The sequence below is a fragment of the Halyomorpha halys genome, unplaced genomic scaffold (assembly GCF_000696795.3).
Source record: "Halyomorpha halys isolate HHAL.00 unplaced genomic scaffold, Hhal_1.1 Scaffold813.1, whole genome shotgun sequence".
Taxonomy (NCBI): domain Eukaryota; kingdom Metazoa; phylum Arthropoda; class Insecta; order Hemiptera; family Pentatomidae; genus Halyomorpha; species Halyomorpha halys.
Window position 1 is genome coordinate 62,907 of NW_027113046.1, and position 15,872 is coordinate 78,778.

Genomic DNA, 15,872 nt, shown 5'->3' on the forward strand with positions numbered 1-15,872 from the left:
ATCAACATAACTTTCAAGGTGGACAAAAGGCCAAAAATATTTTTCCCAGATGCTCTACCAATTGAAAATGAGCGTATATTTTACCTATAAGAGTTCATAAACCTCAGCTATAATTTACTGAATGGGTTAATAGCATTCAACCTACATTTTAAACCAATTTTGTTTCATTTAACACAAGCAAAAGTTTTCAAATTAATATCTCATTTATTATTTATTTTTTTAATAATACTTTCTTATTGAGAGAAAATTATGAGGTACTCTTTTATTTAATTTTAATTTTTTTTTTTTACAGTTAATTCACTGAAAATTAAAGATGAAAATATAATTTTTTACTCAAAGTAAATTTTGTTTTTTTAATCACAGCTTATTTAAAGATATTTGTTTTGTCTATGTTTGTGCAAAGTAATTTGACTACTACCTTTATTGATTAAAAAAAAAATCTTATTAATCAGAATTAATTTATGAATGATTAAAAGTTCTATCAAGATGTAAATTTATTAAAACTACAGCTATACAGAAACACTTTTTATATTTAAGTCACTTTATGTTTAAGGAAAAAATTATAATATTAGTAATTTAGTCTAGACACAGACCAATTAGTGAAAACTTAACAACTAGAAAAAATATATAGCGTATTGACTGAAACTGTAAGTCACAGTGGCACGTAGAAAAGATTTCATGCAACTAATTTTAGATATTAAAGATTAATTAAAAAAAAAAAAAAACCTTGGCAGACTCTAATGTTATCAATTTTTCCAACCTATTTTTAGTTGGATAATTATCTTTATCAAGATTATTGTTATTATAAATTAACGCACTCACTGCCCACTATGAGATAACGTGTAGTTTGAGTTCTTGCCTAGGATGCCCAATACAAGTTTCCTCATAATTTTAACAGTTAAGTGGGCATCCTAAACAAAAACCCAAACTACACGTCATCTCATAGCAGGCAGTCAACATGTTAATTCTTAAAGATAAGAAAACAAAAAAAAAGTTGAATACTTTCTCTTTTGATAAATCTTTTCTTCTATGCCATGAACTCTCCAATAATTTATTGTTATGATGCTATGATATACAGTATCAGTATGACTAATTTAACCAGATTATGTTTTTTTTTTGTTTTTTTTATACGTTTTAAAAATTGGTTTTACAGCAAACTGTATACATGAAACAATCTTATTCATTGAATACTGAATTTTACTTCATTCTAATAATTTTTTCATCTTTAATTTTTAAGATATTCATTTAATGATTTATTTAATTCTTCTACTCCACTGTTTTAAAAATAAATAAAAATGTATAAACATTCCTTTTTTTTATGACCTCTATTTCTGAAACTCAGAGAAAAAATATTCCTGTGTATTCGTTTAATTACATGTAGTTCTTATAAATTAAATTTGATAAAAATTAAATTAAATGAAATCGAAAAGCACCTTTTGTTTATATTACCCTCTTTCTGGTCATTTCTGATATACAGGGGAGGAAAGGGTGTTATGAATTGGTTACCACCCTATTCTAAACAAAGTTTTCATTATGTGGGATTGCCATGGAATAAAATTCAATCCCTCAGGGCGGAATTGAACTTGAATTAAAACGGAATTAAAGGTGATACCTCAACTCCCTCGGCTACAGCCATTTAAAAAAAAACACTTGTAGTAGAACCCATGCTTGCTGGACGTGCACTGACCTTCCCTTGAATTGACTGTCTTTGTGGAAAAAAAACAACATAATAATGAGATTTTCCAATTAAAAATTCTTTAAATGTTAAAAAACAAAATAAAATAACATTTTTTTCAAAAAAATAAATTTGTGGATTATACATACTTTGTCTTTGCTTAGATTTTCAAATGCAAATTAAAACCTATGCATTATTAACAAGTATTACATTCATCATATAACATTGTTATTCTACATTTCTGTTAATATTTCTCTTGGAAATATCTACTCCTCTGATTAACCAACCAAAACTGGAACCAGCCAGAGACATCTCAGTGGTCGGATAACTGATGTTTTCTTTTTGGATTAATTATGTAAGCATTTATGCTCATCAGCCAGGTTTTTCACTAATTTACAATAACAATTTCCACCTAAATCCTGATTCTATAGTGACTGAGTGTACCTTCGGAAGGTCTCCTGATTCCAAAGTTGATCCTTGCCTGATATAATCTAAAATAATTTTTCTGCCAGAGATGAATTCAAACCCAAACACGGAAGTTAAAAATCCAGTCCCTTTGAAACCGAGATTTCCCATTCTTTAAATATGGTGAAACTTAATTTTTCTAAAAAAAAAAAAAAATCCTAAGCCTATGTCAATTTTAATAATTATTACAAAATGATTTTTAAAAAATATCAATAAATTTTTTTTGGCATGAACACCCCTTTTAGCTTACTAAAAGATTTATCGTGTACTTTGGTGATTTTTGAAATCTATTGAACTTTAATATTTTTACAAATAGTGGAGCAGAAGAATCATATACTCAAACGGAGATTTATATTTTTTAACTAATGTATTAATATTCAATTTTTACAGTCATATGTGCTCAAGGCCTCATTGCCAAGGACAAGAGCGGTACCTCTGATCCTTATGTTACTGTCCAAGTCGGTAAGGTGAAGAAGAGAACACGTACCATGCCTCAGGAACTTAACCCAGTTTGGAACGAGAAATTCTATTTGTAAGAATGAATGATTAGAATCTTTATATTTAATGATTTAAGAAAAATTAGCAATTAAATGTTTCCTACTATTTGCAGTGAATGCCACAATTCTTCTGACAGAATAAAAGTAAGAGTTTGGGATGAAGATAATGATCTGAAATCTAAGTTGAGACAAAAATTAACTCGGGAATCAGATGATTTCTTGGGTCAGACAATAATTGAGGTAAATGAACAGTTGTTGGAATATTTAATTTTTTTTTTAAATATTATTCTTTTTTCACCCATCTTTAATCCTCTTTTTTGGCATCCAATGAATAAAAATCCAAAATAATTTTTTTGTCTTTGGTTGAAATAAAGAGTATCTTAAAAAGAATACTTTTAATTTAAGTAATTTTTTACTTTTAGGTAAGAACACTGTCTGGAGAAATGGAAGTGTGGTATAACTTGGAGAAGAGGACAGACAAATCAGCTGTTTCTGGTGCTATTAGGTTACATATCAGCGTAGAAATAAAAGGAGAAGAAAAGGTAATTAGCACTTCATAAGTTCAGTTTTTCTTAACTTTTTTTTTTAAATTACTCAACATCGAGGTCAAGTACTAACTAAAATACACAACTCTTTCATACCCTAAGGTGGCGCCTTATCATGTCCAATACACGTGCCTTCATGAAAATTTGTTCCATTCCTTATGTGAACACAATGGTGGAATGGTAGTCCTACCGCAGGTGAAAGGAGACGATGCCTGGAAAATTTATTTTGAGCCACCTGGTCAAGAGATAGTCGAAGAATTTGCTATGAGATATGGGATTGAAAGTATCTATCAAGCCATGACGTAAGCAAACATATTAATATTTTTCTTTTTATGCTTTAAAGTGCCTGATAAAACATAGATTATTAAAGTTAAATAGGTACCCCTGAGATAATCAGTATTAATTTTGTTTTAATATTATTATTTAGACACTTCCATTGCCTTTCTACTAAGTACCTGTGCCCGGGAGTACCTGCTGTGATGAGCACACTCCTGGCCAATATAAATGCTTATTATGCACATACGACAGCCTCATCTGCTGTATCAGCAAGTGATAGGTTTGCTGCATCTAATTTCGGAGTGAGTATTGTTTCCTATAAACATTATCATTTTTTAAAAATTGCGTCTCTACATTATTTCAATCAATGTTTTGTAGAAAGAAAAGTTCGTCAAGCTTTTAGACCAGCTTCACAACTCTCTTAGGATAGATCTTTCAATGTATAGGAACAACTTCCCCGCGTCGAGTCAGGAAAAACTCATGGACCTCAAATCGACAGTAGACCTTTTGACGAGTATCACATTTTTCAGGATGAAGGTAATTTAGAAGATTATACAAAATTAATAAAATAAATATGTAAAAGCTAATATTTTTTCAGTTTACTATTCTCTTGCCAAACGAATAAATATATTTTATTGTTGAACTGAGGTAATTTTTTATCTTGCCATATACCAAAATAACAAACCAGTAAGTGTAATAAGATTACACTTACTGGTTTGTTATTTTGGTTCACCTTAGTTCAATTATTACTTTTTTGTATTTGATTTTTTAAATTTAAATCAAAAAAGTTATTTTTTACACAAGTGTATAGTTTTAGCTCATAACATTAACCACCCATCAGAATAGCATAACATGTAATTCTAGTTATATAGATTCAGTTAATAATTTTTGCTTATGGTTTCTGTGGGAAAAAAATTAGACCTATATTTCTCATGCAGCAGATCATGAATTTTTTTTAGTTAAAATAAAGTATTAAAAAAAAAATTGAAAACTAAAGTTATTTTAGTTTATAAAATGAGGTTAGTGATATAGTTTACTCCTTATAGAAGAGGTATTTGTTCATAAAATGTAGCAATGTCATGGAAATAACATTATTTTCAAATCATGAAATAGGAAAAAAAATTGATAATATAAAATTATAAAAATTAAAAAAAAAAAGGAAGAAAAATGAAAATAAAATCAGTTAACTCTTCTACGAATAGAAAAATAAAATAACTTATGAATATCATTACATACTTGGCCAACAAAAATCAATTAATAAAAGTAACAATAGTAGTGAAAGAGTGAGTTTGTTCATTTAAAACAAATGTTACTTTCATTACTTCAATGATTATTATTTATAAAAATATTTTAAATAACGGATGAACCTTATTTATAAAAAATAAAAAGATTTTTATTAATTTAATTATTTATTTAGGTTCAAGAACTCTCTAGCCCACCGAGAGCAAGCACTGTTGTAAAGGAGTGTGTAAAGGCGTGCCTTAGGTCAACGTACCAATTTTTGTTTGAAAACTGTTATGAGCTTTATAATAGAGAGTTTCAGGTGAGTTAAAAAGAGCAGGCAATGGTGTAAAATCATGTTTTCATCCTTTTTATTTAAACTAATGTTTGATCTTTATAGGTCGATCCAAACGAAGCCAAGAGAGATTCGGAAGATAATGGTCCACGGTTAGACAGCCTTGACTTTTGGCACAAAATAATAGCTCTTATTGTATCTGTGATAGAAGAGGACAAAAATAGTTATGTCCCTGTACTTAACCAATTTCCCCAAGAGCTCAATATAGGACAGGTCTCTATTTCATTTAAATATAAATTTTAAAATTATAATATTAAATTTGATCATATTCATATGGAATATTTAATTTTTCTTTTGAAAGACACAACTTTATTTACAATACAAGATAATATTACACTGAATAAAAAGTACATGAAGAAAGTAATCATCATTTGTCTGCCAATGGCTGATGTTACACCTTCAATCTCATACAAAGTAACATAAAATAAACTTGAATAATTAAATAATTCTCCTACACAATTCTAAAAATTCTTGGCCATAAATGAAATATATACAGAATGTTTAGATAATATAGCTTGTATCATGATAATATTGTTGTCATTAATTATTAATAGATCAATACTGATTTGAATAAAAACATATTTAATTGAATAACTGTTTATTGTCAAACATTACAGTTGTCAGCTGCAACAATGTGGAATCAGTTTGCTGTTGATATGAAATATGCCCTCGAAGAACATGAAACGCATCGTCTGTGCAAATCATCAGCTTACATGAATCTTCACTTTAAGGTAACATATGTACATACATTAAACATTGTATTCACGCAATTAATGTAGTGTTAAGGAAGGCACGTGACCAGAGAATTGTGGGAGGGCATGGCTCTGTAGAGACCAAGCTCTTTTACAAATAAGTTCTCTATGATCTTAAATATTTTTTAGAGTTATATAACAGTATTATTAATTTTTAAGTAAAGTTTAATAGTTATAATAGCTTAATTATAGTCATTATCATTAGCTTTAATAGTTCTTAAGATTTTTTGAAAAAAATATTGATGATTGGTGAATGTAGTGCAACAGCATCAGAAGGATCGACTATTAGAAATATAACTTAAAGTAATGTTGTCCCAATCGAATGCTTCTGAGTGTTCAAAATTACTTTGTAGAAGCTAAATCAAAGGCCCAGTCTATGCATCAAATCATTAGAAGGAACTGCTGCAACTACAAATAACTATAATTAAGACCAGCAAGAAGAAAACTCTTACGAAAAATAAAGATGATCCACACCTCAGTACAGCAGGAAAGGGATGAACCGATGATAGATCAACAGAAACAATGAATGTTCCTAGTAGAAAGGTTACTCTATAAACAATGATAACAAAGTGTTGGGTGCTCAAACAAGAGTAAAAGGACTGATTGACTTATAGATTTGCCTGTCACCATTAGCCACCTGCCTTCCCTAATTTCTTAGGCTAGATTGCATGTGAGATAGGATGAAAATGTATTGGTTATTCATTACACAAAGTCTTAAAGCTTTATTTATTTTAATAAAATTATATTTTTTATAACATATATTTTTGATTGGGTCTGTCAAATGTTTTTGAGATGACTTATTTTACACATTTCAGTTTATCTTAAGTTAGGAAAATATACATATCCCATTCTATTGTATCATTCATTTCTTAAACTTATTTTATCCACCCAATGGTCAAAATTGTTGGCCTAATTCATGAAGAATGCAAACACTTTCTTAAATAAAATTTTCCATATCGAAATTACTGGAAGTCAAAGTACTATTTTTTAGTTTTTTGTTACAGTTTTTTTTTAAAATATTTTCTAGCTGTGAAAAATTGTGTCATAAGTTATTTGATATAATCATTTCTTAAGACCAGATTTAGCAAGGAAAAATCTTTTAATAAATTTGAAATTTTGTCAATAATTTAATACTTTATTAAACAGGTGAAATGGCTGTATACCAACTATGTGAAAGACGTGCCTGCTTATAAGGGCTCAGTTCCAGAATACCCTGCTTGGTTTGAACCATTCGTAATGCAGTGGCTCAACGAGAATGATGACGTTTCCTTAGAATATCTCCATGGTGCCTTTAATAGGGATAAGAAAGATGGGGTAAGTTAATATCTTTAATCTAATAAAAATACGACAGTGTATTATATTAAATTCTGTTCATGATAATTCCAATTCACAATTCCATCATCTAACACAATATAAAAATAAATTAATTTAATTATTGTATGGTTATTTTTTTAATTTTGAACTCCTTGTTTATTTAAATTATGTATACCGACAAATGGGTTAAATGTTTAATAACAAAGGTGCTCCATCAGATATGAGATCCATCCGCTTATATGACTGCCCTCGCCTCCAGGACATAAGAAAACGTTTAAATGATGACGAGATCAAGTGGTTGAAGTTTACAATGCTTTATAGGGCTGCCAGCTTTTTCAAATATAATATAAATATCTGCAGATTATTGGCTGGCAAGTCTAATTTCATTAGGTTTAAAACTTAAGTTTAATGATGGTTCTCTTAAAATTAATTTCTTTTATATATAAGAGTGGTCAAATATTTATTTATTAAATTTCAAAGCAATTTTTGATAAAAAATGATAAAACAGTAAAAGAAAGAAATATTTAAAAGAAATTATGTAATTGACAGAAAAATTCAAAACTAGAGGAAGTTCTATAACTTTGGTTTTTTCTGATAAAACTTGTTAGTTCTTAGCTCATGTAAACTATTTAACAGTATTTTCAGTTAATTAACTCAATAATTAATTTAATAATATTTTTATATACATTAAATTTGATGAGAACAGAATGACTTACACCACTACTGCTCTTAACAGCTCTTTTCTAATCAAAAAACTTTGTTTTTCTGGTTTCAACTATTGTGCCCCTTCATTTAAGAAACCTGCAGACCCGCAAAATTGTTCAGTATTAATGTGTTGTATCAACAGCTCTTGAAGGGACACATCATACCTAAAATAGAAAAAAAGTAATGCAATCAAACCTCACCTTCTGGCTTGAATGATCGGACCACTCAAAAATGGCCATTTATGTACATTTCAATTAAAATAGTTATAAATTTGAAATATTGATCAATATTTTACTTGATGTGCTTTTGCAAATGGATCAAATCACCTGCAGTTTAAAAAAACATAAAGTTAAACATTGAACAGCAATTAAAATGAGACAGTCAATAGATCAGATGGTAATATGAACTTTGGGAATTTTAGGCATGGGGAAATACCAAGCATTAGTGGAAATTATTTAAACTTATTTTTGCATTTTTATGTTTAAAATACTTTTGCGCCTTCAGTCATAAAAACCTGCTGAACCTCAACTCAGTTCAGTATTGAGATATTGTATTAGCATCAGTTGAAGGGCTACATTGTTAAAGTAACTCAATAGCAAGAGTTTTTTTTTTCAGGATTATTTAATTTTTATTATTATCCTTGCCTTTTTAAATTCAATATAATACCATTGGCCAAATTTTTGAGGTGTGAGAAGTGTTTAAAAAAAATTACATATAATTATAAATAACCTAAGATATAAATAATTTATAATAATATTTTATCAAAAATTATTTTATTGATTTATACATATATGTATTTATATATATATATATTTTTTTTTTTTTTTTCAGTTTCAAAGAAGTTCAGAACACGCTCTTTTCTCATGTTCAGTTGTTGATGTTTTTACCCAACTTACTCAATGTTTTGATGTTGTATCAAAACTTGAATGCCCTGACCCTGAAATATGGAAGAGATACATGAAGAGATTCGCTAAGACCATAGTCAAAGTTCTTATAGCTTATGCTGATATTGTCAAAAAGGAATTTCCAAGTCAGCTCAAGGAAGAAAGAATAGTAAGTTATTTTAACCAATATTTATTTTTATTATTTGTATATTAAACAAGTTCTTTGTCTCCTAAAGGAGTATTATCTCTGAACCTGCAGTTACAAAAAAGGAACTTGATCTGATTTATTCTAAGGTCATAGTTACAAAAACATTGCAGCTTCCTTGGAATTTATTTTCATTCATTACTAAGAAATGATGTACAGTACTTTTTTCAAAAAATCTAAATAAGTGAAAACCAAAATATCACTTTTAGCATTTTAAATGTTTTTATTTTACTAAATCTAAAAAATTAAAATTTTTCAGGCATGTATTTTAATGAACAATATCCAACAATTGAGAGTTCAACTTGAGAAAATGTTTGAATCTATGGGAGGTTCCAAGCTTGAGCAGGATGCCGCGAATATCCTTAATGAATTACAGCAAAGCCTCAACGGTTCTCTTGATGAGCTCGCACACCTTTTTGCCAATAGGTCAGTTTATCATTTATTTTTTATTTTACATTGTTACTGATAATTAATAATTATTGTTTTATGATTTTGTAGGATATTTTATAAACCGTATATAAATTATTTCAGAAATTTCATTAGGCTTTTTTTCTTTGAAACTATAAATAAATACTGAAAACTATTAATTACTTTACTTATAAATTACCCATATTAGCAGTCGTTGCACCCTTAAACAATATTGAACTAATATTGGTACCTGATTTCCAGCTTGGAGCCTCGTATAACAGTGAGTGTAAGGGAGCTTGGAGATCTGCTCCTTGCAATAAAAGGTGGAGGAAACCAAACACAAACGCAGAGGAACACAGTTGCTGCCGAGGCAGATGAGGTGCTCAGGCCTTTGATGGATCTCCTGGATGGTCAGTTTATATATATTATTATTTTTAGTTACAATCCTTAACAATTTCTTTAATATAGGTCAATATCAAATATAAGTTGATCTTTCATTTTGAAAATTTCAGAGAAAAATAAGATAATAAAAAATATTTCAAATTTAATATACATTTATTTGTTTCAAAAAGAAACAAACGTGCTTAAATGAGCTAGTTACTAATAGATAAATAGCACCCCATAATATGAGAAGTTTTCTATCAAAAGTTAATCTATCGTTTCAGAAAAAGAAAGGTTTTTTTAACAAATTTAAATTCTTTACTGAAAAATTATCCAGTTTATTTCAATTTTATTCAAAATTTAATTTTCCTACATTAGACGCTCACATAATATTTTTTTATTTACAACTTTCCAATAGTGGATAAGTTGACTTTAGATAGAAAACTCCTCATGTCTTAAAATATTATGACAGATTTTTGTAATTATAATATAGAAATCTTAATTAATATTATCAAATTGAGTTTTTTAAATTTTAAATCAAATTTTTGATTTGAAACATATTTTTGATTTGGTAATTTCTGATAGGGGACGTTTTTTATTTTATTTATTTTCAAAATAGTGGAATGGTTTTAATTGAAAGAAAAATTATAACTAATTTGTTTTGGTTAGCTAAATATTTTCTTTTAATTAGGTTATAATGCTCAAATATAAATACTAAAAACTATTTAAATTTTATTTTCATTATTGTTTTATACAACAATCATCTTCATCCCAACATTTAGTTTAAACTAAATACCATTTGCCTAGAATGTAAGTATCATCTTTGATCCTGTATTGAAACAATTTTTTTATTGTATTTCCTCTTCCTAAAATGTATGATAAGTAAATGAGTTATCACTTAATTACTCCTTCTCATGGATTATTCATGATTTTTATTTATAGATTATTTTTGAAAAAATAAAGACAAAAAATTAAACCATGAAGGTATATTCATGTCTACAGTACAATAGATAATAAGGCATAACTTAATGCAATGCAGCTACTCAGTGCTGTCATCAAAAATTTAGTTATTACGATTATTATCATAATTTATACATGATCTATTTATTTGTTTTCTATAAACAGGTTCCCTATCGTTATATGCACAATCTTGTGAAAAGACTGTCCTTAAGAGATTGCTGAAAGAGCTGTGGAAGATTGTAATGAGGATATTAGAGAAAACTGTTGTCCTCCCTCCAATGACTGATAAGAGTGTGAGTGCACAATTATTTTTTTTTATATCTGTCTCTTAAAGCTAGAACAACTTATAGTTTTGTAATTAAAAATTAATAGCAAACATTGAATAGTCTTAAATGGAAGAAATGATATTGGTTTCGTGAATTTTATCTCTATTTTCCGTTCTATCATGCACATTAATTCATAATTTTTTTACTTTTTCTTACTAAGCAAGGCTTATTTCAGTAAAAAATTTTACATTTGTTGTCCTTGAATTTTTTCATAGATATTATTACCTAATTTTTACAATTATCCAGTTCTTTTATACAGAAATCAAGATTACTGAAAGTTCAAGAGTAAACATTTAGCCTCTTCAGACATCCTAGCTATTTTAATTTTTATACCTTGTTGGCTACAATATAAATTTTTGTTTGTTTCCTAAGAACTTAGTAGCAACCTGCTTAAATCATATTCATTCCTCCCATTAAAAATTATTTTTCATTTAAAGTTACTATTCAAAGACAATTTTTTTAATTTTGCTTACAGACACTGAAAATGACCCTTCCCCACCAACAAATATCTATAAATAGTTATCTAACACAACTTATTTAAAACCTATAGTTTTTTTCTTTCATTAGAGTATCAATTACACTTTTATTTTAAAATATTTTAACTTTTATCTGTCAAACCTTATTAATCAAATTTTTATAATTACTGCTTTTCTGAAATATTTTTTAAAATGGGTTTCAATAAATCAATCACTTTTTAGTAATGTTTATTTTAGATATAATACATTATTTATAAGATAAAAAAAAAAAATGAAAATAAGTAATATACTAGTCTCATAAAGAGCCCAAATAAACTAGAGAACTAATAATAAAAAATATAGACGTACATTCAAGACTGAAAGAGTATTCAAGTCAATTTAATTTAATTAATAACATTTCCTGTAAGAATCTATATGGTTTTTAATTATTCCTGTTAAAAATAAAATTAATTTAAAAATTATTTTTCAAAATAAAAAAATATCCGTCATTACCCGAAGAGTTTTAAACGTTACAAATAATCAAAAATTAAAATTGTTCTACCACTTATTTTTTACAGCTGCTTAAAAAGTTTTGAGTAATCTTTAAACAAAAACCTCTTTCATAATATTCATCCTTTAAGTTTAAACATAAAAATTATACAGTAAACTAAACATACAGTTAATGTAAAATTTTTTTGAAAAAATTAATAACGATTCAGGATCCTGTTTACTTCTGAAGAGAACTTGTTATATCAATATTGAAAAATGCCTAAAATGATTTGATTAGGGAATGTGTTCATCTTTTAATCATTTCATTAGTCATTATGTTTTGTTTGGCAACAGAGTAGTTTTAATATCTACATGGCTCTTACCCTTCTTTATCATTCGCATAGGAAACATGTTAAATTAGTATCATACATGTGAATATCAGTAACTCAAATTAAACATCTAGCATTAAATTTATTTTTTCATATTTCTGGTTTGAACTTCTGTGCCCCTTCCTTTCTAAAACCTGTAGACCTGCAACTTTGATAAGGGTTCAAGTATTCTATCAAATGTCATTTAAGGTCATAAACTCTATAAGCATAATTTATACTTCACAGGAAAAATACAGCTCATTTCAAAAGTTTTGTTTAATAATTTATTTGTTTCTTGTCAAAATAATGTTGTTTATAAATTACTTTATTTTATTAATTACTACATTATTAATTCACTTAGTTTTATTAATTTTTCTCTGTATATTGTTATCTTTTGGCTAATTAATTATTTTGCTATACCAGATGATCCTCAAGAATCTTACAGACAATGCCAAAAACTTAGCAGCCAATGCCAAAATCGAAGACATGTCAAGACTGATCAAAAACCATATGGCAGGAAAGCAAGATGTCAAAAATGCTTTAAGTGGAGTCATTGTGAGTTTATTTTATTTATTTCTTTTTTTATATATTTGTATCAATGAATTAAATTTAATTTTTTTTTTCAGTTGTGGTTTAGATGTTCTAAGTATAAAAGAATGTTTGCTTCTTTTGAAACTTTCACAATTTTATCCTTAATCTTGTTTTAGATGGGTAACTTTTGGCTTTTATAAAATATAGGATTGTAATTAACTCTATTTTCATTTTACAATGTGTTTACTGAAAAAATTGTGACATTGAAGGTGAAGATATTCTGAATTATCTGAGATAATTCATCATTAAGATATCCAAATATTAGTAGCAGGGATCTTAGAATAGTCACCATTATTGGGGGAAAAAGAAGGGTTATGAACAACCATCAAGTGTATCTGAAGCAACAGTGTATCTTCATATTTAATTATTACATTTTATTAATTTTTTTTTTTATAATTTGTTGAGAAAAAAATGAACTGGAAGTGATAATACCTGTGAGGTCTTTGTGCAAATTTCACTCTCTTGTGAAGTCTTTTAAAAATATGTACTCTTTCTAAAATATGTGTAAGTACACTCAGTACACTCCCTGGATAATTTGTTCGAACCAGTAGAGAAAACTTAGGAGCTTCATCTGAGTACCACCTATCCCTCAGACAGAGAGACTAGAACTTCACCTGAGGCCTTTCTGTTCCAACTGTGATGAATATTTGATAATTAACATTATTATCAGAGCTGGTACTATCCAATTAAAAAATGAATTGACAGCTCAAATAAATTAGATAAAAAGAACATCTTCTATCATATTTCCCTCCTCCTTTAATATAACTTTAAATAGGTGAATTTTTTTTAAGTTTCCCAGTAATTTTTATTTTTAGCAATATTTGTTATTTATTTTTTTTTTGTAATAAAATAATGGAATTTCTATTGAAAAAACTTACCTTAAATTTATTTGTATTGGCCACATTATTATTTAAAATCTAATATTCATAGGAGGTTGAGAAAAATCTATCACCAAAGCAGTGTGCAGTTCTGGAAGTTGCTCTTGACACAATCAAGCAGTACTTCCACGCCGGAGGGAACGGCCTCAAGAAGAACTTCCTTGAAAAGAGCCCCGAGCTGCAGTCACTTCGATATGCTCTGTCTCTCTACACACAAACAACGGACACTCTTATCAAGACTTTTGTGCAAACTCAAACCAACGAGGGTAAACTTCATTTACTGTTTTTATTTTATATTAGATAAAATCTATATATTAGATAACCTTGTGTTTATCTTCATTCATTCATTCAATTTTGAAATATTATTCTTTCTGGGCAATATCTCCGAAAAGAATAATTTTTCCTTTGATTTTATTTTTATTCATGCTAAATCATTTTACTTGTAAAAACATTGTTTTATTCTATTATAAAAAAAATTATAATTAAACAATAGGCATCTATCATACTAATAATTTTTTAAGAGCCTTTTCCTTTAAAGTAAAATGATTTTATTTATACTTTTGGTTCTTTCCTTTAGATTGCTATTACTTTCTTTAAAAATTCCTCGTGTGGGCTTTGTGTTAACTGACTTTGTGTTTTCTTTTCTGTCTCTGTGTGCTTCTCCTCTTCTCTGTGCTTGCGATACCTACCTAAACTAAATGTCCAACTCAAACATAAATAAAATCAAATAGTCCCACTAAATGACAAAAAGACTATGAGGCAACACTCAGTGTCGAGTGAGAGAGAAGACGGATCGATGGAAGGGCTGGAAGAACCACTAAGAGCGAAGAAGAGAAGAGAGTCCTCCCAAGGTACCAGCGCCACTATCAGCGCCGTTAGAGCTTGTCTCAAAGCTTATCACTTCACGCCCAAATAGCATTCTTTAGCATTAGTTTTCTCAGTTATTTATTTAATATAATTTAATATTTAGAATTTTCACTGCAGTCTACTTCGATGCTAGTTTCCACAGCTTTAGTCAATTTTAATGGACTGTTCACATTCACATTAGTATCACATATAGTTTTGTTTAATATTTTTTATCTTCTATATCACATTTATAGCACTGATTTTTAAGCAAGAATATTTAGTATTTGCTCCTATATATTTTATTTTTATAATTATTTACAGTTATATATTGTAATATGTAAACTGCAGGACAAAAGTATGTTTTAATATCTTTAATTTTATGACAATTTACTTTATTGAAGTAGAAATCATTTTATACTTTTTATCATTCTTAATTTCCATATTGCAGAAATTCATCCATCTCAATCTTGGAGACAATCAATATACCTTACATATTTAATTGTTTCTAGTGCCTACCCTGTAAGAGAGGTTTTATGTTAAACAACTTGTAGTTCTTGTGTAACATGAAAGATAAAATTAATTTTAATGGAATATAAGACATTTTTTATGATCGTAATTGATAAAATTTTATTTCAACCAATAAATGGTTAAAAAGTTTTTAACAACTTTTGTCCAGTAGTTTACTGATAAATAACTGTTAAATGTTGTAGTTTGTAGAACATAGAAAAATGTTTCTGTTGGATGATGCTCTAAAATATGTCACTTATCACTAACTTTTTCTTATAATGAATAGGAATTTAAATTTTCATTTCATTTCAATGTGATAAAATAATTTAAAAAAATAAATTCATATATTTTTACTTTCCTACTACTACAAGATGAAGAAAGCATTGCTTGCAATCAGATCAAATTTTCTATAAGCAGATCTCAACACATCTATGCATTTCACAAAACCTATAAGTCAAAGCAAGAAAAGTTTGGTGAGTGGACACAGCAGTAGTTAGATAAAAAGACACTTTTTATGTCTTATTAAATAAAATTTCTAAACATAACATAATCTCTTTATTTTATTTGTATCTTCATTAACAAATATTTTTGATTCTCTGAAATTTCTGGGAGTCATTCAGTTTCCCACTTGTTTGTATCAAGTCAGCTATTGACATTTTGTCGACATATGCTTTCATGAACTTTAATGCAAATATATACACATATTATTTTTTTTTTTTTTTTTTTATACCAACCCTTGTTTCACATTTTTTTTTCTCAATTCTTCAGC

At 27.8% G+C, this 15,872-nt stretch overlaps 1 protein-coding gene across 4 annotated transcripts in view; it reads left to right on the plus strand.

The window, feature by feature from the left end:
- The window catches only part of unc-13, a gene marked incomplete at its 5' end in the record, with an annotated part of 80,857 nt that overhangs the window by 60,086 nt on the left and 4,899 nt on the right, over positions 1–15,872 (plus strand). For 2 of the 4 annotated variants that reach the window (XM_014429626.3, XM_014429627.3), the window contains 17 exon segments: positions 2,531–2,672; positions 2,751–2,877; positions 3,060–3,179; positions 3,285–3,484; positions 3,610–3,760; positions 3,837–3,995; positions 4,876–5,001; positions 5,080–5,247; positions 5,652–5,765; positions 6,933–7,100; positions 8,637–8,858; positions 9,154–9,320; positions 9,564–9,712; positions 10,809–10,936; positions 12,705–12,836; positions 13,803–14,016; positions 14,482–14,601. In XM_014429626.3, the coding sequence (XP_014285112.1) occupies positions 2,531–2,672; positions 2,751–2,877; positions 3,060–3,179; positions 3,285–3,484; positions 3,610–3,760; positions 3,837–3,995; positions 4,876–5,001; positions 5,080–5,247; positions 5,652–5,765; positions 6,933–7,100; positions 8,637–8,858; positions 9,154–9,320; positions 9,564–9,712; positions 10,809–10,936; positions 12,705–12,836; positions 13,803–14,016; positions 14,482–14,601 (2,607 nt within the window). 4 annotated transcript variants of the gene reach the window in all.